This window comes from Mobula birostris, chromosome 12 (genome assembly GCF_030028105.1).
Source record: "Mobula birostris isolate sMobBir1 chromosome 12, sMobBir1.hap1, whole genome shotgun sequence".
Classification (NCBI taxonomy): Eukaryota; Metazoa; Chordata; class Chondrichthyes; order Myliobatiformes; family Myliobatidae; genus Mobula; species Mobula birostris.
The window spans coordinates 66,216,661-66,242,405 of NC_092381.1; the positions used below are offsets into that span (position 1 = coordinate 66,216,661).

A 25,745-nucleotide genomic window follows, 5' to 3' on the forward strand; every position below is an offset into this window, starting at 1 on the left:
ATTACAATGTTGTAGAACTAACTTTTTCCTCATCTCTGAACGCTCCACACCCACCCCTTCAACTCCCCGCGTTCTTTAGTGACCTATCTATCTGTGAGAAAAACACTGCTGGAGGAAATCAGCGGGAAATGAAATTGTCGACGTTTTAGATCGAGAGCCTGAATCGGTAGCGAGAAAATCATTGTCACCATCATTATGTGCCTGTGGTATGACGTAGGCAAACATGGTCTTATCCCTTACCATGATTGTACTTGGCATTTGACAGGAGCCGGTAGGTGATAACGAATGTGGTCGAAGAGCAGTGAACTCCCTGCCAACCCCTATTTCAACTCTCCCGCTTTCTCCATACCGGCCATCGCCCCGCTCCACTCTGATGCTGGGTCTCAAGCCGAATCCCCTGGCCCCGTCCTCCAACAGAACGTTTGTTGCTCCAGATGTCAGCGTCTGCGGTCTCCCATGTCATCCATCTGTGTCCTCCGGTAGCCTCATCACAGGAAATAGTTCATTTCAATTAAACCCTATAAGATCCTATCCTTCAAAATTGTAAGTAATCCCCTACACAACCTCCTCTGTTTCCTTCCTAAAGCAAAACTCCATTCTCCCAGATACCATTCCAGTTAATTAGATAGTGCGTCGAAGTTAATTCACTCTTACAGAAGGTGGATGAATGCAGATACAGACTAAAACAAAAGCCCGGAGAGTATTTCACTCAAGAGTGAGGGTTGCAAAATCGAAATGAGGGGAACCATATCAATAAAAATGTCACCCAACAGTAACGATCAAAAAAGACAAGGGTCCATATAAACATTTAATGTCCACGACGTCGCTTCTTTAAAATTGCACTTCGAAAATTTGCGCTCTTGTTTTTGTTTATTATTTACTGTTGAACTCTCGCTGAAGTGAGGAATGCTATCTGGGGCTTGTAGTTCCTTACTAACGGTGATAGACGAAGATCCGCTTAGTGAAAATACATCTCTCAGAGCAGTCTGCGTTCTGGGCTAAACTCCGTGTTCAGGTAAATCCCTTATTTTTGATGCATTTTATGGCAAAAAGGCTCCGAGATTGAAAGAGCGAGAATGCATTCTAAAAGGTTAGTGCCTTTTTTCGATTTGCTGCTTAAATTCGCTAGCATCTGACGCAAGATGCAAACGGGGACACCAAACAAAAAATAAAGAAATTAATAATCAATGGATGACGCACTATGTGCGAACAGCGAGCCAGCCGAGGCTGTAAAACGATCTGAAGCTCGCCTCGCCCTGCAGTGAACACGGGAAAGGCAGCGAGGAGCACGGGCCAGCAGCTCGGCATGGCAGAGCCGACCAAGACACACGTTATCTTGCTGGCATGCGGCAGTTTCAACCCCATCACGAAAGGGCACATTCAGATGTTCGGTGAGCATTTCCAGATCTTCACATTTTCATCGCAGCTAGTGTTTATTTATAGGAACGTTCTGACTCTGAATGCTGCTCCAGATGAATAAACACATTCCTCAGTAATTTATTGATATCGTGTTGTGTCTAAAGAAATGATATTTCAATTAAAGTATTATTTATAAAGAGTTAGTCCCTTTAGACCGGCTGCCTTCCTTTGTTCGCTGTCCAAGGCTGTGGTACTGAAACATACGGCCGACGAACACTAGCTCGACCCACTTCTGTCCGACGGGGGAAAAAAGCCAACTTCAGCATTGTACTGTTTACATAGCGGTCAAAATATTATTAATATCCATCTTTTAATTAGTTTTTCTGCTAAATGTCAGAGACGTCGCTCACGCCCAAGGAGAATGTATCGATCGTAAACAGGGAGAGAGCAGCAGCATCCACGTGTCTTTTTATGCAGAAGAATTTGTGCAATGTTTGACGTATTTTCCATTTCATTATTTTATTTGTATTCATTTATTATAAGAGTGTATACTCTGTATGGGCAAACGATGCAAATTCTTGCCCTCTGTGTTTTGCAGGGTTTATTTTATGAAAAGTTATTTGCGTGCGTGTTCAATCACATCTGTTGTAAAATTTTATTATTTTGAGCAGTCGCTCCGCCCGGGGCTCCAAGTGCTGCGAAACGGGTAAAGGCACAAGGTTGGATGGGGCCGCAGTGAGCAGGCCCGTGACCGCTGCAGTTGTCGAACAGTTCTGTCTGTGGAGGAGGGCGACCTCCAAACTTGATTGTTTATAATCTCTTCAGTTTGGCTGAATGGGCTTGGGCCCGACTGTGCTTAGACCTGGCGCTCATTACTTTCAGTTCGTATCTGGATAGAAAACATCAAGGTTTTTTTTGTTTTGCTTTTTTTTATGTGTATGATGGGGCAATTGCCCCTTTTTGGTTAAATGCGAAAGTTTGATTGTGAACCGTTGAAGACAAAGATAAATAAGTTAGACACGGCGGCTGGAATGCTGCCATTGCATCTGTAAATACCGGTGTTGCGGCGGTGGACTAAGTAATCGCGATGGGAGAGGCGGACGAGCTTTCTCGATCATTTAGATGATGCGCTTGATATCCCTGAGAAGTGGAAATTTCCACTGAATGGCGGGATTGGCAGGCTGCAACACAGATACTCGCTAACTCAGTGACTTGAATAGCGGTGGCTGCAGAGTCGTTTGTTATGCTTTTGTAAGACGTCAAAATTGAAGGCGGTTTCTGTAAATGCATTGTGCTGGATGTATCTGTTCCTACCTTTGACCAAGCAGTGTCTTTCTTGACTTGGGAATTGAACTGTTTGGCTGCCATCTAAAATCACAGGAGAGCACATTTTGGTGTACAATTTTTCTGTCGTATTATTCCAGAGCTGTGTCTACGCAACATCGCAGACCAGACGAAAACTGATATTGTTCAGGGTTCCTTTAATGTTGAGGAGGCGGGGCATTAAAAGTCTGGTTCGGGAGAACCATAGCAAATAAAAAAAATGGCTGCTTTGAAACAGGCTTGTAGTTATTACAATGCAATGGTGGGTAGGAATGTGCCGGAAGGAGTTTGGAAACTAGTAGGGGGACGGGAGAATGACCACGATGAAAATGGTTTGCATATTATTGCTACGACCTTCTTGGAAATTAGATGATAATGTAGACTTCGTTGATGAGCAATGAAAGCGGTAATCTTGAATCTGGGAAGAGCATCTGCATCTCTACTAAAGCTGCGACGACAATTCAATTACTGTGGACGAGCTGCAGAAGGAAGTGTTGAGATCAAGCTTAGGAAGAGGAAAGGTGGAATGGCTGACGAGGTGCGGCACAGTACCTGCAAGAGCTGAAGTGTGCATTGATGCAGAATTTATTTGTTATTACAATTAAGCCAAGTTGTTTACGAGTAGCTGGGTCTGGTATTTTTTCAGTGCCAGGTAGAAGTAAGCATGATTTAGCAGTGGTAAAGGTAAAAGGGCCGAAAACTGTAACAATTTGTCGAGAAAAGTGAATTTCAGAGCCTTGAGCCTAATTCATATCATTCACTGATCTGTCTCTCATGTTCCTGCGGCCTAACGTCGAAGTCTCTCTCGACGGTTGTGTCCTAATATAAACCTGGGATAAATAGACTTGTTGGTACTGTAACTAGTATATGATAATATATTCACAGACAAGAGAAAATCTGCAGATGCTGGAAATCTGAGCAACACACACAAAATGCTGGAGGAACTCAGCAGGCCAGGCAGCATCTATGGGAAAAAGTACAGTTGACGTTTTGGGCCGAAACCCTTCGGCAGGATTGTGTTCGGTGCTCCCGGTTTGGCCTCCTGTATAACGGTGAGACCCGACGTAAGTTGGGAGACCGCTTCGCCGAGCATCTACGCTCCGTCCGTCTGAACAAGCGGGATCTCCCGGTGGCCACCCATCTTAATTCCACTTCCCATCCCCATTCCGATATGTCCATCCATGACCCCCTCCGCTGTCGGGATAAGGCCACACTTGGATTGGAGGAACAACACCTTCTATTTCGTTAGGGTAGCCTCCAAGCTGGTGGCATGCGCATCGAACTCTCAAACTTCCAGTAATGTTCCCCCCCCACCACCAATTCACCATTTCCCATCCCCTTGTCCCCCTCTCGTGTTATCTCCCTGCCCGCCCATCGCCTCCCTCCGGTGCTCCTCCAACCCCGCCCCCTCCGTCTTCCTTCCATGGCCTTCTATCTCTTCCACCAATCAACTTCCTAGCGCTTTGCTTCATCCCTCCCCCTCCAAGTATCGCTTATCGCCTGGCGTTTCTCTTTCCCATACTCCCACTTTACGAATCTACTCCTCAGCTTTTTTTCTTCAGTCTACCGAAGGGTTCCGGCCCGAAACGTCGACTGTACTTTTTTCCCCATAGATGTTACCTGGCCTGCTCAGTTCCTCCAGCACTTTGTGTATGATAATATATTTCTTGTTGTTTGCAGTTCTTTTTGTTCTTAACATAGAAAACGTTCAACACAATACAGGTCCTTCAGCCCACAAAGCTGTGCCTTCTTCAGACAAAATTTGTTATAGAACAGGCTGGCACAAAACACTGGAATTTTGTGGTTTGCACAATTCTCGAGAAGTTACCTTCTGCCAACATTTTAATTTTATGAATTTTTGTTAAGTTTGTTTTTATCACAATAGTAAATGCAGATTTAAGTACAGAGCCTGGGAAAACAGAGATTACAAGTTCATGATTGGATGTGATACCATTAACTATTACTTCATTGCATTTTAGATGACTAAGATTCTTTGAAAGAGACCTGCTTTAGCTAATTTGATTAATTGGATTAAATAGACCACGTGTTAATGGAAAATGTTTCATTGAAAATTACCAAAGCACGACAACTGACTATCATTGCTATTAGAATTTGGAAGAAAACTAAATCTATTCATTCTTTGATTTAAAAAAGGAGCACGTTCCTACATTGACAGCAATTCCCCTCTATCTCCCTTTTCTTCTATAGTTTCCTTCAGTGGTAGAATTGTTTGTCCAGCTTTCATAATTTGAAATGTTAGATGTGGGAGGGCAGAGAAACAGGATGTATTGCAGAAGGAATATCATCTAGGTTGTGGTTTAAAATAATTCTGATACACTGAATGGAATAATTCAATATGCGTGTGCTATTGTTGCAAGGATCTGAAGAAATCAAAATGTCAATTGCTGCTGGTTTTCGTTTACGTACACGCTGGCTTGAAGTGCCTCTGCATTTGTGCTATGAAAATCTTTGATAGAGGTGCACAAACATTTATCTTTAAGAATTTGTAATCTGTAATTTTAGTGAGGTGAAACAATTAAGCACAACACACCCAGGGTACAGTTGTCTTTCACATGCAAATCTTGCCCACAAAATTGATCCCTACCTTACAGGTATCCTCAAATCACATTTATTTAGAGATATCAACATTGGAGCTAGAATTTTCAGTATTCTGACAAATGGTTGTCAGTACTGTAGCAGAGATAGAACAGACCAGAAATGTCAACAATTTCTCTTTCCACAAATGACCTTCCTACTGAATTTTTCCAGAATTTCCTGTTTCTATTTCTCAATTTCAGCATCATAATCTTTTATTGAGATGCTTATTCTAATTGAGTTTGGTTTTGTATCTTTTTTCATTTTGAAGTGATTATTTATGAACTGAATATTGCACTTCAAAAAAAGAATGGAAAATATTGCTACTGTGGATTTGCAAACATGAATGATGAATTAATGAAAATAAATTGACCCTTAAAGAATAATATTCTACCAGGCTTGATATTTCTTGGGTTTCAGAAGCTTGTTTTTTTTTCTTCTGACTTGCATTATTTTGCAATTATTTTCTGTTGATACAAATGAAATTCGGAAAACATTTGGCATTGCTGGAAAGACACAGACACAGGCACATTTCCTACATAGTGTCCATTGGGTAAACTGCCTGTCTGAAATAATTTGCCTCTATTGGCAACAATGAACAAGATTCCAACCATTAGAAGAAATATTACAACTCATATTCAAAATATACAGGAAAAAGAAAAGGTAGATAATAAAACTACTGAGTTATTGGTCTTATATGATTGGTTATTTTAAATAATTGAAAATCAAAAATACTGCATATACTGGAAATCAAAGCAGAAAATACTAGAGAATATCAACAGGTTGGATGGCATCTCTGGAGAAGGGAAAACAGCTAACATATTGGGTCATGGTCTTTCATTAGAACTTGATGATTTTTTTTAGTTCTGATCCTTTTCAGATTGCAGATTTCATGACAGTGAGTAATTTGAAATGAGAAACAGGTTTCTTCCTAATTAAGGCAGATGATCAAATGTCTTATGATTAACAGGTTGCTGTTAGAGTCTCCATCATGTATTGATCCATTAAAATGAAAATAAAATTATAGGAAGACTTGATTTGTTAGAGGTTTGAAACCATACTGTAAGAACTTGATTGATTTCTCAGTGATTTCATGGACATACAGTATATATAAAACAAATGACAGCAAACTATTTACATTTAGCTGCCTTCTATGGTGTCCATTTTGTTAGGTAGTAATTTAATCCACATCACTAGCAATAGAGTTAATTAACTTGTTATTTTACCCTGATTATTAACTAGACTTTGTTTGCAGTGTTGTTATTGTAGTATTGCATTCATTGATGTTGGTGATTGTTTGTTTTGTGTGAAGCAAGGAAGAATTCTAAATTCAGAATAGACTTAGACAACTGAAGCAGAAAGTAGTGCAGTGTCTGAGAAAATAATGGATTGAAGCCACTGATAATTACAACTCATTAATTTGGCAAGCATGTTGAGTAATGATTCAGTGCTAATTTTGTGAGAATCCTTTGAGTTGGACCCAACTCTGAACACAAAGGAGCTTTGAAAAGTTGCAACAGCATTTTATCCATGAAATCTTAGAACAAATTTCTATTGTTTCTTTGTGAGCTTTCTTGAACAAATAATTAGACTACCATGAAAATCATAAGGGCCTGAGTAAACATTTACCATAATCATAATGTATTGTGCAAACATTATAAGATCAGTCCACATATTGGGCTTGGCAGCATACTGACATCTTTCTCGTGATCTCTCAGTAATTCACAGTGAATAGCACTTTTGGTGTAAGGTAGAAAAATCATAGCATTTCAACAAATAAAACAAATTCGACCACCCAAGAAAAGTAGTATGCATTAGAGCTGGTCCAAGTAATGTTTGGAAGTAAGGCCATTTCATTGCACTTCAAGGAGCTGAAAACAAGAAAAAGTCACTTTAGAGGTTAGTGCACTGGTTCCTTCTGTTGGTCTGGGCTATAAACATTGCTAAAGGCAAGAAAAAAATGTGAATATAGAAGAAATACACTTGAAATGTGATTTGACCAACACACCACAATCAGTAAGGCTAGATAGCAACACCTCTACCACAATTATAAAAACTGTAAGACCATAAGACATTTGAGCAGAATTAGGCCATTTGGTCCATCGAATCTGCTCCACCGTTTGATTGTGGCTGATCCATTTCCCTCTCAGCCCTATTCTCCTGCCTTCTCACCGTAACCTTTCACACTAACTTAGCAAGAATCCATCAACCTCCACCGTAAATACACTCAATGACCTGTCCTCACAGCCACCTGTGGAAACAAGTTCCACAAATTCACCACCTAGTTAAAGAAATTCCTTCTCACCTCCATTCTAAATGGATGCCCCTCTTTTCTGAGATTTTGCCCTCTGGTACTAGACCCCCCCCCCCCACTATAGGAAACATCCTCGCCACATCCGCGCTATATAAGCCTTTCAACATTCAAAAGATTTCAATGAGAACTCCCATCCCCATTCTTTTAAATTCCAGTGAGTACAGAGCCAGAGCCATCTAATACTCCTCATATCTTAAGCATTTCAATTCTGGAATCATTTTTGTGAACCTTCTTGGAAACCTCTCCAATGTCAACACATCCTTTTTTAGATAAGAGGTCCAAAACAGCTCTCAATACTTCAAATGAGGCCTCACCAGTGCCTTATAAAGCATCAACATTACATTCTTGCTTTTATTATCTAATCCTCTGGAAATGAATGCTAACATTGCATATGCCTTCCTCACCACCAACTCAATATGCAAGTTAACCTTTAGGAAATCCTACATAACTCTCAAGTCCCAACTCCCAAGCATCATTATAGAAGGATCATCTTCCATAGTGATGTCCCCTAAGGCTGTGTCCTTAGCCCCTTATTTTACCCCCTGCAGGCTCACAACTGCTTGGCCAGATTCTGCTCAAACACCATCTACAAATTCACAGGTCACACTATCATAGTGGGCCAGATCTCAAATAATGATGTGATGGAGTCCAGGAAGGAGACAAAGAGCCTATCAGTATGGTGTTATGACAACAGCCTTTCCCTCAGCATCAGCAAAATGAAATTCAGGAAGTGGGGTAGAGCACATGTCACTATCAATGCTGAGGTGAAGATGATTAGAGCTTCAAGTTCCTAGGTGTAAAGTTCACCAGTAGCTTGTCCGCGTCCAGCCAAATAGGTGCAATGGCCATGAAAACATTCCAGCGTCTCTGCTTCTTCAGAATGCTAAGGAAATTCAGCATGTCCCTGTTGACTCTCACTGCAGAAAGCATCCTATCCAGATGCACCACAGCTTGGTATGGCAACCGCTCTGCCAAAGACCACAAGAAATTACAGAGAGAGAGAGTTCATCAGAAAACTATCCACACTTCCCAGCTTTGTATACACTTTTCACTTCTGAAAAATTACTAATGTATTCAAAGACCCCACTCTTCCTGGACATTCTCTCTTCACCACACCACTCCCACCCCCAGCAGGCAGAAGATACAAAGCTGGAGAACACACAGCAGTAGGCTTCCATCCTGCTGTTATAAGACTCTTGAACATTAAAGATGAATTCTTGATCTCTTAAATCTGCCTTGCCATCACCCTTATCACCTACCTGCTCTGCACTTTCTCTATAATTGTAACACCATGTTCTGCATTCCTACTCTCTTTTGTACCATCTGGTTAGAAATATATTTTGAAATGATCTGTATGGATGACTTGCAAAAATACTTTCCCTGCATCTTGGTACACATGACAATAGTAAAACAATGCCTTTTCTGTGTGTATTTCAGTAGCTCTAGAATACTTGGGGTTATCTTGAGCTTGTGAAAGGTGCAATAGAAACACAGACTATTTACTATTCTATTCATGTATTTACATGCAGAGATCTGAACAGTTGCAACATAGTTTGGCATGCTTCATTGTTGCTTTGGTTTTGTGCCTTGCCAGAGTCAGTACTGTGGCAAAGCAGCCTGTCAACATTCATGCTGTATCAAACTCCATTGAAAGCATTATCAACTTTGATCCAATCAAGTCATGTGTGAAAGTAGAATTTTCAGACAAGCAATCTTGAGTGCATTTCCCTCAACTAACAAATGGAATGTGAATTTTTGGTATTATGTTCTGATATGTTCTGGTAACTTCCTCCTCTGTATTTAATTAATAGTTCCTTAAAGCTTTCCAAGGCTTTAAAATGTTCTACACATTTTCGAAAGTTTCAGTGCCGATGGATGTAAAAGATCTCATGTTGCTTATGTGCAGAGTGATTTCTGAATATCCTGGTCAGCATTCCTTTTGAAAATGATAGCACCAGAATATCAGATTATTTGCTCATTTTATCTTCTGTTTGTAATACCTTGAGGTCCACAGATTGGCTGCTATACTTACCTACTCACCAAGAATGATTGAATAAATGTAACTCATTGTTAAAAGTTTTGGGATATCCCAGTAATGTAATGACATAAATAGAGGGCAGCCTTTTTAGGCTGTCATATGGTACTGATAGATATATTATCATTAAACGTAGAACATAATGGCACAGTACAATCCCTTAGGCTCATGATGTTGTGCCAACCCTTTAACTGACTCCAAGATAAATCTAACCCTTCCCTCCTACATAATTCCCCATTTCTGTATCATCCACGTGCTTATCTAAGAGTTTCTTAAATGCACCTAATGCATCTGCGTCTACCAGTACCCCTGGCAGGGGATTCCATGCACCCACACTCTGTGTAAAGAACTTACCTCTGACACCCCCCCCGACACTTTCCTCCAATCATCTTAAAATAATGTCATTTATACTCTGGGGGAAAAAATCTGTTTATTCATTCTGTCAATGCCTCTTATCATCTTGTACACCTCTATCAAGTCACCTTTCGTTCTCCACTCCAGAGTAAAAAGCCCTAACTCTTTTAGCGTATCCTCTCAAGACATGCCCTCTAGTTCAGACAACTCCACGTAAACCTGCTCTGCACCTTCTCTTAAGCTTCCACATCCTTCCTATAATGAGGCAACCAGAGCTGAGCACAATATTCCAAGAGTGGTCTAACCTGGGTTTTATAGACTGCAACATTATGTTACAGCTCTTGAACTCAATCCCTCAATTAATGAAGGCCAACACACAATACAACTTTTTAACAACACCATCAATTTGTGTGGCAACTTTGAAGGACCTATAGACATAGAACCTAAGATCCCTCTATTTCTCCACTCTGCCAATAATCCTGCCATTTACCTTGTATTCTGCCTTCAAATTTGACTTTTCAAAATGAATCACTTCATACTTTTTCATGTTGAACTCTGTCTGCCACTTCTCAGTCTATGTTCCCTCTAAGCTGTGCGCGTGTGTGCGTGCACATATTTTTCAACCGGCACACAAAGGAAATTAATGTGCCCACAAAAGGTTAGTTACCTAAAATAATGTAGTAATTAATAATTATACTTATTGAAAATAATCTTTTAGCTAAATGTTTCTGTTAACTAGTTAGTTGGTTTTTCAAATATCACAATGCACGTCACTAATTTACGTCACCTCGCCTTTCCTGTTCCAGTTTGTGCAGCTGCATCACGACGGCAGCCATCTTTGGCATACAGTGTTCATATCATAAAGTTTACAAAGATCTGTTTCAAATCCTGTAGATAGCTTACTAAGTTTTTATTGAAAAAATATTGATTAACTATGTCGAATTCAAAAGAAGCGAAGGGCATGAAGCGCAAAAGAACTGCAAAATTTGTTTAAAGTTGAATGGCTTAACAAAATAGTAGAAACTGCTACACCAAAAGCTCATGAGGTCATGAACTTTCAGCTACATTTTAACCTAATGAATCAACTCAAAAATAAGCTGAGAATCCATTTAGGTGAATGTCATTTGGATATGTTAATGAGAATCAAAAGCTATCAATTGGATGGAAGTTCTATTAGTCTAGAATAAATAGAGTTTACAAAGAATGGGTAAATACCAAAGACAGGAGAGAGAAAAAATAACTGAGTGACTTAAATATGTATGTTATTTTGTTTTTATTCTGTGCAGTTTTATGTCAAGTATTTTGTAAACCTACATAAACTGTGCCATGTGTGCATTCGGTGCGCACATACTTTTGTCACAGGAAAAAGATTTGCACAACGTAAGATTTTTGCACAGACTGACTACTAAAAATTAGAGGGAACATTGCTCGGCATCCTGTCAATGTCTCATTGCAACCTACAGCAACACTCCACACTATCCACAATTCCACTGATCTTTGTATCATCTGCAAACTTATTAACCCATACTTCCACTTCCTCATCCAAATTATTTATAAACTTCACAAAGAGCAGGGGTCTCAGAACAGATCTCTGTAGAACACCACTGGTCACTGGCCTCCAGGCAGACCATGCACCACCCACTACCACCTTCTGTCTTCTATAGGCAACCCAATTCTGTATCCGCACAGTCTAGTTTCCCTGGATCCCATGCCTCCTGACTTTCTGAATGAGCCGGCCATGAGGAAACCCTATAAAACACATTAATAAAATCCATGAATACCACGTCCACTGTTCTACCTTCATCAATGTGCTTTGTCACATTCTCAAAGAATTTAGTCAGGCTCATCAGGCATGACCTGTCCCTCACAAAGCCATACTGACCACCCCTCATCAGACTATGCTTCTCCAGTGTTTGATTACATAAAAGTCTAAGAAATATGAGCAGGAGTTGGCCATCTGGCCAGTCCAGCCTGCTCTGCTATTCAATAAGATCATGCCTGATATGGCTCATTTCCGCCTACCTGCCCTTTCTCCATAACCCTTAATTCTCCTACTACGCAAAAATTACTGGAAAATAAACCAGATTATCTGTGTCTGTAACTGAATCGCTGAGTGATGAAGCATTCTGACAGAAACAAGGCTCCAGGAAACCATCCCTAAAGCGGCCATCTAGAGGGTTCCATCAGCTTTTGGGCAGACAGAAATCCCGTGACCTGCAGAGGAGGTTAATGTATCTACGTTAAAAAGAACTGGTGTGTGAGTGCCTCGGTAGTGTTTGCCTCTGGTAGGGTTTTTAACAGTGAGCTTCAGGCCTTTCTATTTACGGAGGGAGTTCAATGCTGTTGTGATTGTGGCTGTCTATACCCCCCCCCCCATGGGCTAATGCTGGGGAAGCGCATTGGGCCATACGATGCCATTAGTATCCTCCAAGTCACATACTTCAGTGGTTTTATAATTGTTGCTGGCAACTTCAACCATGCAAACTTAAAAAAACTTAAATCCTATCAGAATGTGGATTTTGCTACCATAGGTGAGAACACATTAGACCTAGTTGTACCAACTCCCTGGTGCATACAAAACTGCTTCGCGCCCCCAGCTTGGATAATTTGACTATTTATCTGTTCTTCTAATACTTCATACAGACCACCGATTAAAACAGTTCAAAGGGTCTTAAAAGAACTGGCCAGAAGGAGCAACTGCAGTATTGCGGGACTGTTTTGAAAACATGCACTGGAGCGTGGGAAGGCAGCTAGCTGTAACCATCGTATTAACACTGGTGAATATGCAGGATCTGTGACTGGCTATATAGAGAAGTGCCTTGAGGACATCACCATTATTAAATGCATCTTCGTGAGGACAAATCAGAAGCCATGGCTGGCAGCCGAGACCCAGGCATGGCTGAAACATCGGGTTACTGCTATCAGATTGGGCAATAACACAGCTCTCAGGTCAGCAAGAGATGCGCTTTCTGGCACCATCAGGAAGACAAAACAAGATTATTCGCAGAGAATATACAGCCATTACTATGAGAGCAGAGACACGGGGCACATGTGGTGGATCTTCAGAACGTAATGAAATACAAATCCACCCTACGCATCAACAACAGCGACGTCTCTTTTACTTATGGTTTGGTACATGGAACAACATACTGTCGAGGAAGGTCCCCCTTTCCCCCTCAAACATCAGGATGCTGTTTAAGTATTTCAGCCAGTTTGCACTGTCCTCACGAACATCAAAGTCTCTCTCACTGGTGACTACTGAAGCAAAGTATTCATTAAGGATCTCACCCTACTGACTCTGATTGCATGCTTCCTCTATTTTCTAATCAGCCCTATTCTCTCTCTGGCTTTCCTCCTGTTCTTCACATATGTGTAGAACACCTTGGGACTTTCCTTAATCCTACTCACCAAGATCTTCTCATGCCCCCTTCTAGCTCTTCAGCTCCTTCCTGGCTAGCTTGTATCTCTCTAGAGCCCTATCTAGCCCTTGCTTCTTAAACCTTAAGTATGCTGCTTTCTTCTTCTTGACTAGATGTTCCACATCGTCTTGTCAACCATTGTTTCTTCAGCCTACTATCCTTTTCCTGCCTCATTGGGACAAACCTATCCAGAACTCTCAGTAAGTGCTCCCTAAACAACCCCCACATTTCTGTTGTGCATTTCCCTGCGTACATCTGTTCCCAATCAATTTATGTTCCCCAGTTCCTACCTAATAGCATTACAAGTCTCCCTCCCCAATTAAATACTTTCCCATATCCTCTCCAAGGCTATGGTAAAGGTTAGTGATTTGTAGTCACTGTCTCTGAAATGCTTTCCCACTGAGAGATCTGACATCTGATCTGGTTCATTGTCTAACACTAAATCCAATATGGCCTCTCATCTAGTTGGCCTGTCCACATATTGAGTCAGTAATCCTTACCGGGCACACCTAACAAATTCTGACCCCATATACACCTTTGCACTAAGGAGGCGCCAATCAAAGTTAGGAAAATAGAAGCCCCCCCCCCATAGCAACAAACCTTTTATATCTGCACTTTTCCAAAATCTGCCTCCTGATCTGTTCTTTAGTGTCTCTGATGTTATAGAATACTCCTAATGGAGTGATTGCTGCTGTTCTATTTCCCATTGCTGATTTACATCCACACTGACTCAGCAGATAATCCGTCCTTGACATCCTCCCTTTCTGCAGCTGTGATACTATCCCTGATTAGCAATGCCACTCCCCCACCTCTTTCACCTCCCTCCCTGTCCTGTTTGAAACAACTAAACCACAAAACATGCAGCAGTCATTCCTGCCCTTATGACAGCCAAGTCTCTGTAATGGGCACAACATTGTTAGTTCCAGGAACTGACCCATGCTCTAAGTGCATCACCTGATATATCTTGCATTAAAATAGACACATTTTAACCAATCCCACTGACTGAAATTTTGCTCTGTCAACTGCATATCTTTCCTCACAGACTTCCTACACATCGCATCTACGTTTGTACTTGTATACCACTGACATGAAACTGAAACTGAAAACTTTCTCAATTAATGAAAGACATCTTCTATAAGAATTATAGCTGAATTTTATAAAAAGTTAAGCCATGTTGTAAAGTTCGGGAATACTTGTTCTGAAGTTTTTTAGATTTTGGTCTGAAAGGCGTTTGTCTGATGTCAAGACTCAGAAAGGAAGGGCAATGTGTAGAAAACCAAAGGAGAATCCTGCTCTCTATGTCTGAAGTGAAGTTTAGAACAGATGGAAAAATACTTTCCACCCAAGATTCTTCACACATGCTACATTTTAGCTTTCAGGTTTGGAGAAACTCCTCAATAATTTGGCACTACATGGGAAGACAGACTGATGGCATGGCCTGAAAATCAACCATGATGTTGAAGCCAATGCCTTAGATTGGAATTGTAGTTTAAGGCAGTCCATTTAGACATCAAACTGCAGACCAGTTTATTATGTAAGGCTCTACATTTTGATTTCTCAATGGAATGGCCGTTGATCCATGCTTGGAATCATATGGGGATGATCTTGAAATCATGCTCTAATTTTAAAAAATGCTTTTATTTTACCATCTTAGGTCTTTGGTTATCTATAAATATCATTATGATTATTTTTGATCAATTCTTTCAGATCAGAGGGAAAAACTAAAATGTGTAATACATCACTCATACATTCATTACTCCAAATTTGGGCTGTGGAGTTATGGTTCAGTAACACGATCTTGATGCTGCATCTAATCTACAGTTCTTCACATGCAAATAATTGGTGCACTTTCTAGAATATTCTCTGTCACGCCCTTGGTTCCAGGACTACAGTGTGAAGTAGATGGGCTGTCATAAGGGCAGGAATGACTGCTGCATGTTTTGTTGTTTAGTTATTTTGACAATGTCAGGATTTTCTTTTTTTTTTACAAGAGAAACAAAACCTTGCATGGAGTCAGCCATTGAAGGGGCACCATCAGTACAGGTGCCAATACAGTTCCTCCAAGACAGGCCTTTTGTTTTTGGATATGACGGTGCTTAAGGGGAAGTTGGGGGAGGTAATTTGGGAGGGAGAACTGATGTCACAGCCCAAGTTGGGCAAGTCCATTCAATGCTTGGAAAACGCACTTCATACTCCTTATCAGCCTACCGTCCTCCCCTCCCCTCACCGATTATCAATGACCTCCCCATCTCACATCAAAGACTGAGAATGGACTCGACTAAATCTCTAATGAGATTGCTAAAGGGGGTCGCTCGGTCACTGCCCACCACTGCAAGCACTAGCTTTGCGTATCACGTGAAATTCAAAAAACGATGTTTATTTTTTAAAATCACAATCTCTTGCAGAACCCCCGGCACCCTTGGAGTCCCAGCTGAGAAACCCTGCAATAGAGAATTGATCAATTATATACACATAATATTAAATAAAATACAACTTACCACATAAGTGCGCCCGCAGCAGAGTAAATTTTAAATTGTCCCATTCAGGCTAAAAGATTTAATTGCTGTGGAGGATTTCTTACTCTTGTGGGATAACGTCTTTCCTGACAAGGGGGTCACTCTGCTTGCCAGGTGAGACTTATGGCCATGAAAACAACCTCAGGTTCCGGAGTCTCCTCCGTGGTGGTTTTGGGGGTTGACTCTGAGACTGCAGGAAGTGGTTCTGACAACTCTGAACACCTTTCTTTTTCTCCTAGTTTGTGCATCTTGATCTTGAGAAGTGTATTTAGTTCACTGGAGTATTCTCTTACTAATCCTTCTATTGCTGCCTTTACAATCTGATCTCTCCTTTTTGTTTCCTCAACCACAACATCATCTGACGAATCCTCCGTTTTCGTATCTCCATTGACTCCTCTCTTTTTTGCCTTCCATTCATCCAGCTGGGCTTTGGTCTTTGCATCTACTTTTATAAACAGCTTTTTGTCTCCCACTTGAAGTTCATGCAATAACCTTAATGCAAACAGAGTAGATTCTGGTTTCTTTATACTCACAAAAGCTAAATGCTTGCAACTTTCCTGAAGCTCCTTGAATTCTCTCCCAGCTTAAAACCAAGACACATTTTGCAAGTAACTGCCTGGTTGTCATACCAGAAGCTTTGTCAGATATGTTGCCTACTAAAACTGTTGCCCTTGGACCACTGCTTTTGTTACTTACACGATTTCTCTGAGCAGCATGGTCCTTCCAGGTCCAGTGCTTTCCAATCAGAGAAACAGAGAGGTCGGCACCAACACCTGTTTACTCTCTTGGACAAAGGTTCATAATGTACAGCACAGAGACAGTTGTGGCATCATCCAGTATCTTTCTTAATTCACTTTTAGATGACTCTATTGCAAGGGGTGTGGCATATAAGTAGTGGATGAATCAACAATCAAGTTATAGTTGTTTCAGTCAATCATACCCCCACAGTGATGGCCCTCCTGTTTTTAATCACGTACAAGCTCAATGTGGCTTGTTGGTTGTTGGATTTCACTGTTACGAATGTCATTCCCACAGGAGTTATCTTTTCTCCAGTGTAAGTTCTTAGATGGATATCTCCAGGTTTCAATTTCTGTATCTTTGAAATGCGGTTCGAACTCATTTTGTTGAATGACTGAAACAGCCGAGCCAGAGGTCAATTCCATTTTAATTAATTTGCCGTTCACCTCTAGTGTAAGCCATGTTGCTTGTCCATTGTTAGTTTTCACATTGACAACCTTAATGTTAGCCAGTCCTGTGTCACTGTCGTCATTATCAGTATTTTCATCAACAGCATACAGATTTGTGCTCTTTTTGACACTGCACTTTGACTTTTTATCTTTTTCTCCTCCCTGTTCAGTCCATTTATTTTTGTCTGCCCAACGTTCTCTTTGTATGTGTCCTACTTTGTTGCATTTTTTGCAAGTTTTGACTTTAAATCTGCATTAGGCTAGTGTATGTGAGCTGACACCACAATGGTGACAACACAATTTGTTTGGCCAGGCTGGTTTCTGTTTAGATGTTGCAATTTTGTTTATCCTCACTTTCATTCCTGACTACAACCCATTTGAGCCTCTGCTGTTTCCATTGATACAGCAATTTTAACAGCTGTTTTAAATACAGCTGTCCCCCACTTTTCGAGCGTTCGCTTTATGAAACCTCACTGTTACGAAAGACCTACATTAGTTACCTGTTTTCGCTAACAGAAGATGTTTTCACTGTTATGAAAAAAGGCAGCGTGCGAAAAAAGCAGCGTGCACCTCGAGCAGCCAAGCTCCTCCCCCAGAACTGCATTCTCACTGGCATTGCTTAAGCATGTGCCTGTGAGCAGCCGTTAGCAAGATGAGTTCTAAGGTATCGGAAAAGCCTAAAAGAGCTCGTAAGGGTGTTACACTTTGCGTAAAACTAGACGTAATTAAGCAGTTCGATCGTGGTGAACGAAGCAAAGACAAAGTGAGTTTGCCTTGTGGAAGTTGACGGAGATGATGTTGAAGAGGTTTTGGCATCCCATGACCAAGAACTGATAGATGAAGAGCTGAGGAAATTGGGAGAGGAAAGGATAAAAATGGAAACCGAATGCAGTAGCGAACGGACCAAAGGTGAAGTCATCCAGGAACTGAACGTGAAGCAACTGCATGAGATTTTCTCTGCAATGATTGTAGAAAAGTACAACTTTAATTTTGAAAGGGTACGTAGCTTTAGGGCATGTTTGCAGGATGGTTTGAGTGCTTACAAAGAACTGTATGATAGAAAAATGCGCGAGGTTAAGCAGTCAAGCATACTGTTGTTTTCAAGCCTTCCACATCAGCCACAGCAGACGATGAACCTCGATCTTCGACATCGAGGCAGGCAGACATAGAAGAAGATGACCTCCCTGCCCTGATGGAAACAGACAACGATGAGACGACACCCCAGTGTCTCACCACCCCAACCCCCGGGCCGCAGACCAATACATTGCCGCGGAGAATGCAGCGGTAGCCGGGATGCACCCAACACATCTTTAAGAAAAAAGCTGAAATAAACAAGCTCATTAATTAGGTGCCGCCCGGCACGTAAATGTCGGCCCAGTTCAGAGGTGATTGCCGATTGTGTCGCCTCTGATCTGGGCCGACATTTACGTGTTGAGTGGCACCTAATTAATTAGCTTGTTTATTTCAGCTTTTTTCTTAAAGATGTGCTGGGTGCGTCCCAGCTACCGCTGCATTCTTCACGGATCTCTATCGGTTCGCTGCCTGGAGGTTGGGGACCACTGCACCACCCCAACCTCCGACTACTCAGCCTAACACACCATCATCAGTGTGCTCAGCGCTGTCTTCCCGATTATGGTAAGTGATACTACACTGTACATACATTATTTTTACTTTATGTAAGTTGTGTATTTTTATGCATTATTTGATATGATGTGGCAGCTTCATAGCTTAAAGGTTACTGGAGAGTGTGTTTCTGCCGAGAGGGCTTGCATGAGATTTTCGCTACGGAGAACAGTGGGGCAATGATTGTAGAAAAGTATTTCTACTTTAAACAGTATAGGCTGTGTATTTATCATATCATTCCTGCTTTTACTACATGTTACTGTTACTTTTGGTTTTATGTGTTATTTGGCATGATTTCGTAGGTTATTTTTTGGGTCTGCGAACGCTCACAAATTTTTCCCATATAAATAAATGGTAATTGCTTCTTCACTTTACGACATTCTGGCTTATGAACTGTTTCATAGGAACACTCTACCTTCGGATGGCGGGGGAAACCTGTATAAGTTGTGCTTCAGTTGGGAGCTGTCTTTGAATGCTTTCTTGTAAGATTCCACAAACTAAATGATCTCTTAGTGCATCATTAAGCCCATCATTGAATTGACAATGCTTGGATAATCTCTTCAGTTCAGTCATGTATGCTGAAATGAACACCACTTCTTTTTGATTCTGATCATGAAACCTAATGTGGTCTGTAAAGAACAATGGTTTTGGTTCTAATTGCTCCTACAGTACCTTCACAATATCAGCAAAGATCATTTCTGCTGCTTTGGTTGGAGCACTCAAACTCCTAAGCAAGCTATGCCTTTAAATCCAATGTACTCAGCAAAATTGGCCCTCACTCCTCATTGGCTATTCCATTTGCTTTAAAATACTGCTCAATTCATTCAGTATACAGAATCCAGTTATCTGTTGTGTAATCAAACTTGTCAATATTTCCAATGTGGCCAACTGTTTCTGCTCTCTTTTTATGGTTATCACCATCCACTACTTACTGTTTATGAACCTGTGACTTTGTCTGTTTTCTGCCTTTTTTAAACTTGAGTGTGTTCTCCCCTTCTGAAGAACACGTGCTGTGATTATTTTTTACTTACCCATTCCTCACTGTGCTTTTTTTAAAACTCAAACATCTCACTGCACTTCAACAGACAGGTAGCTGTTGTGGGTTTGTTTAAAACTTCCTTATTGCAACTGTTATGTTTTGGAACTCCAAAACATTAAACTAATACAAAGAAAAACAGAGCCGAGAGATGCAAGTCTTAGTTTGTTCACGTGGTAGCGTCATGACATGAGCAATTCACTTATTTTATCATATAACCTGTAATGAATTATTCAAACAAACAAGGCTGCTTAATATTTACAATATTACTCAAATGCTACTGAAATACTAAATACACAACACTAATAAAATCTGATTTACAGAGAGGAAAATTTTCTATAAGTTTTAATGGATATCTTCACGAATAGAATGTATTTGGGAAAATATCATTTCCACGTTTCCACAAGTCCGTAAGGTATATGGGGGTTCTGGCAGGAAATTATACAGACAAAAATTGGATATGTTTGCCTGTATGTGGTGGCTCAGTTGGCATGGATTTTGTGATATAAAACACAACATGAAGAGCACAAATCTCAGTGGCAGGTGATGAGAATGCAAATACTTTTTGCAAATTGTTTTTAGAATAAGAAAGGTGCTGTTGGGCCTTGAGTGTCCAGGAAATGACTTGGCAATCCTTTCTGCTGCATTAAATTATTGCAGGAAGGTGGCCTGCCTCCTTCTCAGGCAACTAAAGAAGGCCAGTATTTGCCTCCCTCAACAGTGGCACTCATGTCCATGCATGAATGAGTAATAATAATAATAATAAAAGTGGTGTTTACACTTCATATAAGCTACAATTTTCAATCATGCTTTCAGTTTCTTAAAGTCCATGGCATAGAAAAATGTTGGAAGCCCGTGTTATAAAGTGATAAGGTGACTGATGGGAAATAAAGTAGTGGTGGAGCTAGTGGTGAAGGTGTTGATCAGCCTCACTGCTTCGGGAAAGTAACCGTTCCTCAATCTGGTGGTCTTGTTGAGAATGCTGTGTAGCCTTCTCCCTTATGGCAGTGGGACAAACAGTCCATGAGCAAGGTGTGTGGATGTTACTACCCCTTTTCTGCATATATGTCCTTGATGGCAGGTAAGCTGGTGCCAGTGATGCATTGGGCAGTTCTGACTACCCGTTGTAGAGCCGTCCTGTGCAGTGTAGTGCAGTTTCCATACCAAACGATGCAGCATGTTAGGATGCTCTCTATTGTGCAGCTGTGGAATGACGAGTATAGATGTGCAAAGTTGAGGTCTCTTCAGACTCCTCAGAAATTAGAGGCATTGGTGAGCTTTCTTGACTGTGTGGGATGTGTTCTAGGATCATGAGAGGCTGTGTGTAATCTGCATGCCCTGGAGTTTGAAACTACCTGCAGTTTCCACTACTGTGCTACTGATGTAAGCAAGGGTGTGAGTGGTATGAGTTTTCCTGAAGTTGGTAACCATCTCCTTTGTCCAGTTGATATTAAGGAAGAAGTTATTTGCCTGGCACCAGGCCTTTAGCTCCTCCGCCTCCTCTCTGTAAGTTGTCTCATCATTGTTGATGAGCCCCAACACTGTCGTGTCATCGACGAACTGGACAATGTAATTGCTTGGGTGATAGGCTGTTGCAGTCATATGTAAGCAAAGTGTACAGCAATGGGCTCAGCACTCTGTCCTGGGGGGCACCTATGTTGAGGATGACGGGGAGGAAGGAGCGTTTGTGTATCCTGACTGTCTGGGATCCACTCATTAGGAAGTCCAACTAATCTGACTATGCAGTAAGTTGTACTTCCGTTCTTAAAATGTGGTGAAGGAGATAATTACTTCTTTGCCAGACCACCATCTTGGATTCCAGTCATCTCTTATTTACTGAAAAGTACTACAAATGTTAGAACACTGACTGATCCATGAACCTCAAATTGCAGAACTTTTTATTTCTATTATCTCCTTCCCAGGCCACCATTGTTTGGTGATCAAATAGATAAATTCATAGCATGTTTTCTAAAACTCTTGCTGATTCTCTTTATTAATTATATGATGCTTGAGCATTCTTGGCTGTTCTGTTTGTAAATGTCCTCTAACTCCAGTAGCTCTGTGCTTTGACTCTTGGGGCCTATATTCCCTGTATATTTTCATTTATTTATGTTTTTCTTGTTATCATTTTCAGTCAGGCAAAGCGGTATATTAAAGTCCAGCACATTCTAGCTGCCGTGGAGATACAATTCATTTATTACGGGATAGAAAATGCCTTGGGAACTTCAAAATGAATTTGTAATGATTTTGTGGATATAGTACCCAGTCACATTGTTGAGAAATGGATTGGTGAAAGAAAACAAGTTTGCTTTCAATTTAAAAAAAATCTTCTTAAAATAAACCGTTTGAGTTTTTGGAAACACCCAGTATGGAATTGCTCGTGCATCATCCCAAACATTTGCAAACACTGCCTCTCTGGACCCAATTTTATTCAAGGAAAGAAGTAATTTTAAAGGTATCTGGAACATCTCAGAATAACCATTGTATTCTTTCAGTAAGGATGTTAGCCAACCAACATTGTTAATACTGCTGAAGGGATCCTGAGCACTAAGATCATTAATTGGGGGATAACTTGTTCATCTGAAAAAATTAAAAACTGTTAGCCACATTTGAAACATGATGCTTAAAGTGGTAGTGTTGTGAAGGCCCCTATATCTCCTGTTTACATATTCACCAGCAGTAATTTTCCTAGTGCCTAGAATGCTGGGGTATTCGTCAACTTTGCTTCTAGTTTATACAACTTGACTTTGACAATCAGGAATCTAATGGTGAGGTTTCAGAATTGTCTAATTATCTGTGGCTTGTCAGTTCAACTGTACATTTTTAAATGTCTTGTTAATTTTTTTTTTGAACTGAAGTAAGCTTTTGGGTCCATTTTCCCCATTCATCTTTTTTCTATTTTTTCTACATTGGAAATGAACCCTATTCACAGAATAAGACCAATAAAATACTGGTTTGGAAAATGACCTTATTGATACCATTTTGCTGCTGTTGCTGCCAAAGCCTCAGTGTCTTCTACATTGTATTTCTGTCCCTGCAAACCAGACCTGGGTGAATCCTCTTCTGCCCAAGCTAGACTGTGGTTAGTATGGGCATTCTTTAAAAAATTCCCTGTGCTATGTGGAAATTCAAAATCCTCACAGCCTTCTCACTCTGCACCAAGCTCTGCAGCCTGGTTATGAAGGAGAATGATAAAAAGGCCAGTGGAAGCAAAGAGCTGGCAAAGGGAAAATAATGGAATTTTAAAGAGGACAATGACTTTACCTGCCAGTACTATGTCTGAACTGTGTTGATCAGGGAACTTCAGATTGTGACCATCTAATCCACAAAAGAAAGAACAAGTCAAGCAGCTTCATCTTTGCACTGGAAGGTCAAGTCCTAGGCAAACAGTGCATCTTGGGTGCTCTCACAGAGCAGGACTGGAGGGGCCGAGGGACATGCCACCGAATGGAAAGCAGTGACTGGATCCACACTGCAAAAATAGGAAGGAAAAGAAGTACAAGGGAGAAGCACTGTTTATGAGCTAGACATTGTGCTATAAAACAACTTTAAAAACAAAGGGGAGAGGAGGGAATACTGAAAGGCAGCCAAAGTAGATATTGTTATGATATTTAGTAATGCATTAAATAGTGTTAAGTTTGATGAAAATTGTTGTTATTCAGAAAATATGTAATACCAAGTATTTATAGTTATGTTTAGTTAGAGAGGCATTTGTATAGAAATATAGGAGGAAGAATATATACTATACTATATCATGATTAGCTAAATACAGTGGATTCTGGTTAATTGGACAATCGGTTAATCAGGGCAGTCGCTTATTTGGGACAAATTTTAAAGAACAAAAACTAATCGATAAAGTAGCCAGGATTCCATTTGTTTATTTGGGACACTATGCCACTTAATTGAAACAGGAGACTGTTGCTGAAGAGTTTCTAACTAGTGTCAGTCACATGTGCTAGCATGGCCATTAGACAGTACACCTTGCTTAGGGCAAGCAGTTTTTAAATAGCATCAGTTGCATGTTTTTGTATTCAATAAGCATTAGTTTTTGTCACTGATAGTTGATGAGAAGTAAGCAGCAAGACAGTTCAGAACCGTTTTGTTCACTGTAGTTTCAAGCATAGAGATGCCAGAAATAACAATAACAATAATTTCATTACTTCAGCTAGGAAGAATTTAAAGGTATTGACAATAATCTTGAATGTTGCAATGAAAATGAAGATTTGGAGGATGCAATCATTGAAAGGATTGTATGAATGCAGTCCATTATCTGTACTGGGTGTCTGCGCTGATTTTGTTTATTTACAGTCAATCAAAAGAACATGGCAGTGTACACTGCATGAATTCCTCTGTGGATAATGATTAGTAACCAATGCTCAGGTTAATAGTACTGTAGTCATATTGCTGGTGTTCTAATTTGCACTGTATTTCATTTAAATACGTAATGTGTTACTCAGCTAAATGGTAGTTTGTCTTTTAATACCTTCTTAACTTTTTAAGGCTTCCATGAAACCTTAAATGGAAATGTAAATGGAACAGCTGCTTAATTGGGCCAAAATGTATGGTTCCAATGTGTCCAAATTAACCAGAATCGAATGTATATTACTTCAGTCTTAAGGTTCTGTAGTCAAGGAGACTAAAAGACTGAATAAATTTACATCTGGTTAATTTATAGCATAAATCTTGAGATGGCCTGTGGTTGAGTAGCTAACTGATGGTATAATTTATTGCATATTAGTGATTTCTTTGTGTTTCTTTGGCAGAAGTGCCATGGTATATTTTCTATCTTCAATAATCATGCCTTGTTGTTAGCTCTTCCCAGTCTGAGTGAAAAGTGATTGCAGCAACACCTAAGAAATACTCAGAAAATGGATTGACTGAACGGATCTCGGTGAGATTCCTAGCTGCTCTGATTCACTTAATTCTCTAGCTAAACAACAGTTGTGGGCTTGCCTCTTGCTTGATTCTGAAGGAAGCAAACTTCAGATTATTAAGGCCAATTAATTATGTGGACCCAGGGACCCAGAATATCTGTACGACACCTAAATTCTAAGTGACACATGTTGGTATCAGAAACATGGCAACACATGGAGACTAGCACATCCCAGAACTGTGTCAGTTGTTGATGCAACTGATGCGTTTCTCTGTATGTTTCGATATATCTGTGAAAAATAATGTTTATCTTTATGTACATTCAGAACCCTTTCTGGCTCCGTTTGGAACGAGTCAGCACCCATCACCCCAAGCAAAAAACATTCAAGAACTTTGTTATTAAAAGGCAATATTAATGGAAGTCTGATGTTGGCCTGTGTTCCATTTAGTGAGCTACAGTTATATGAGAAACGGAGTCCCAGGCTACCCTGTATATGATTGAGAGCAGCTGACTTTTCCCATGTGTTTCCCCAGTTTTCAAAAGGCAAGAAAAATTAAACCATTAGACAATTAGACCATAGGATATAGGAGCAGAATTAGGCCATTTGGCCCATCAAGTCTGTTTCACCATTTAATCATGGCTGATACTTTTTTTCTTCTCCTCAACCCCATTTCTCGGCCTTCTCCCTGTAACCTTTGATGCTATGTCCAATCAGGAACCTATCAATCTCTGCATTAAATACGCCCAACAACCTGGCCTCCACAGCTGCCTGTGGTAACAAATTCCACAAATTCACCACCCTCTGACTAAAGAAATTTCTCCACATCTCTGTTTTGAATGGACAGCCCTCTATCCTGAGGCTGTGCCCTCTTGTCCTAGACTCTCCCACCATGGGGAAACATCCTTTCAATATCTACTCTGTCTAGGCCTTTCAACATTCAAAAGGTTTCAATGAGATCCTCCCCCTCTTCCTTCTAAATTCCAGTGAGTACAGACCCAGAGCCATCAAAAGTTCCTCGTATGATAACCCTTTTATTCCTGGAATCATCCTTGTGAACCTCCTCTGGACCCTCTCCAATGCCAGCACGTCTCTTCTAAGATGAGGAGCCCA

At 40.6% G+C, this 25,745-nt stretch overlaps 1 protein-coding gene across 1 annotated transcript in view; it reads left to right on the forward strand.

Annotated features, from left to right (window-relative positions):
* The first annotated feature begins 1,249 nt into the window (after window positions 1-1,249).
* nmnat2 (nicotinamide nucleotide adenylyltransferase 2) overlaps window positions 1,250-25,745 on the forward strand; it is a 416,424-nt gene continuing 391,928 nt past the window's right edge. The window contains exon 1 of the mRNA XM_072274710.1: window positions 1,250-1,391. Within this exon, the coding sequence (XP_072130811.1) occupies window positions 1,307-1,391 (85 nt within the window). The 5' untranslated portion in view covers window positions 1,250-1,306. The remainder of the gene's footprint in view (window positions 1,392-25,745) is intronic.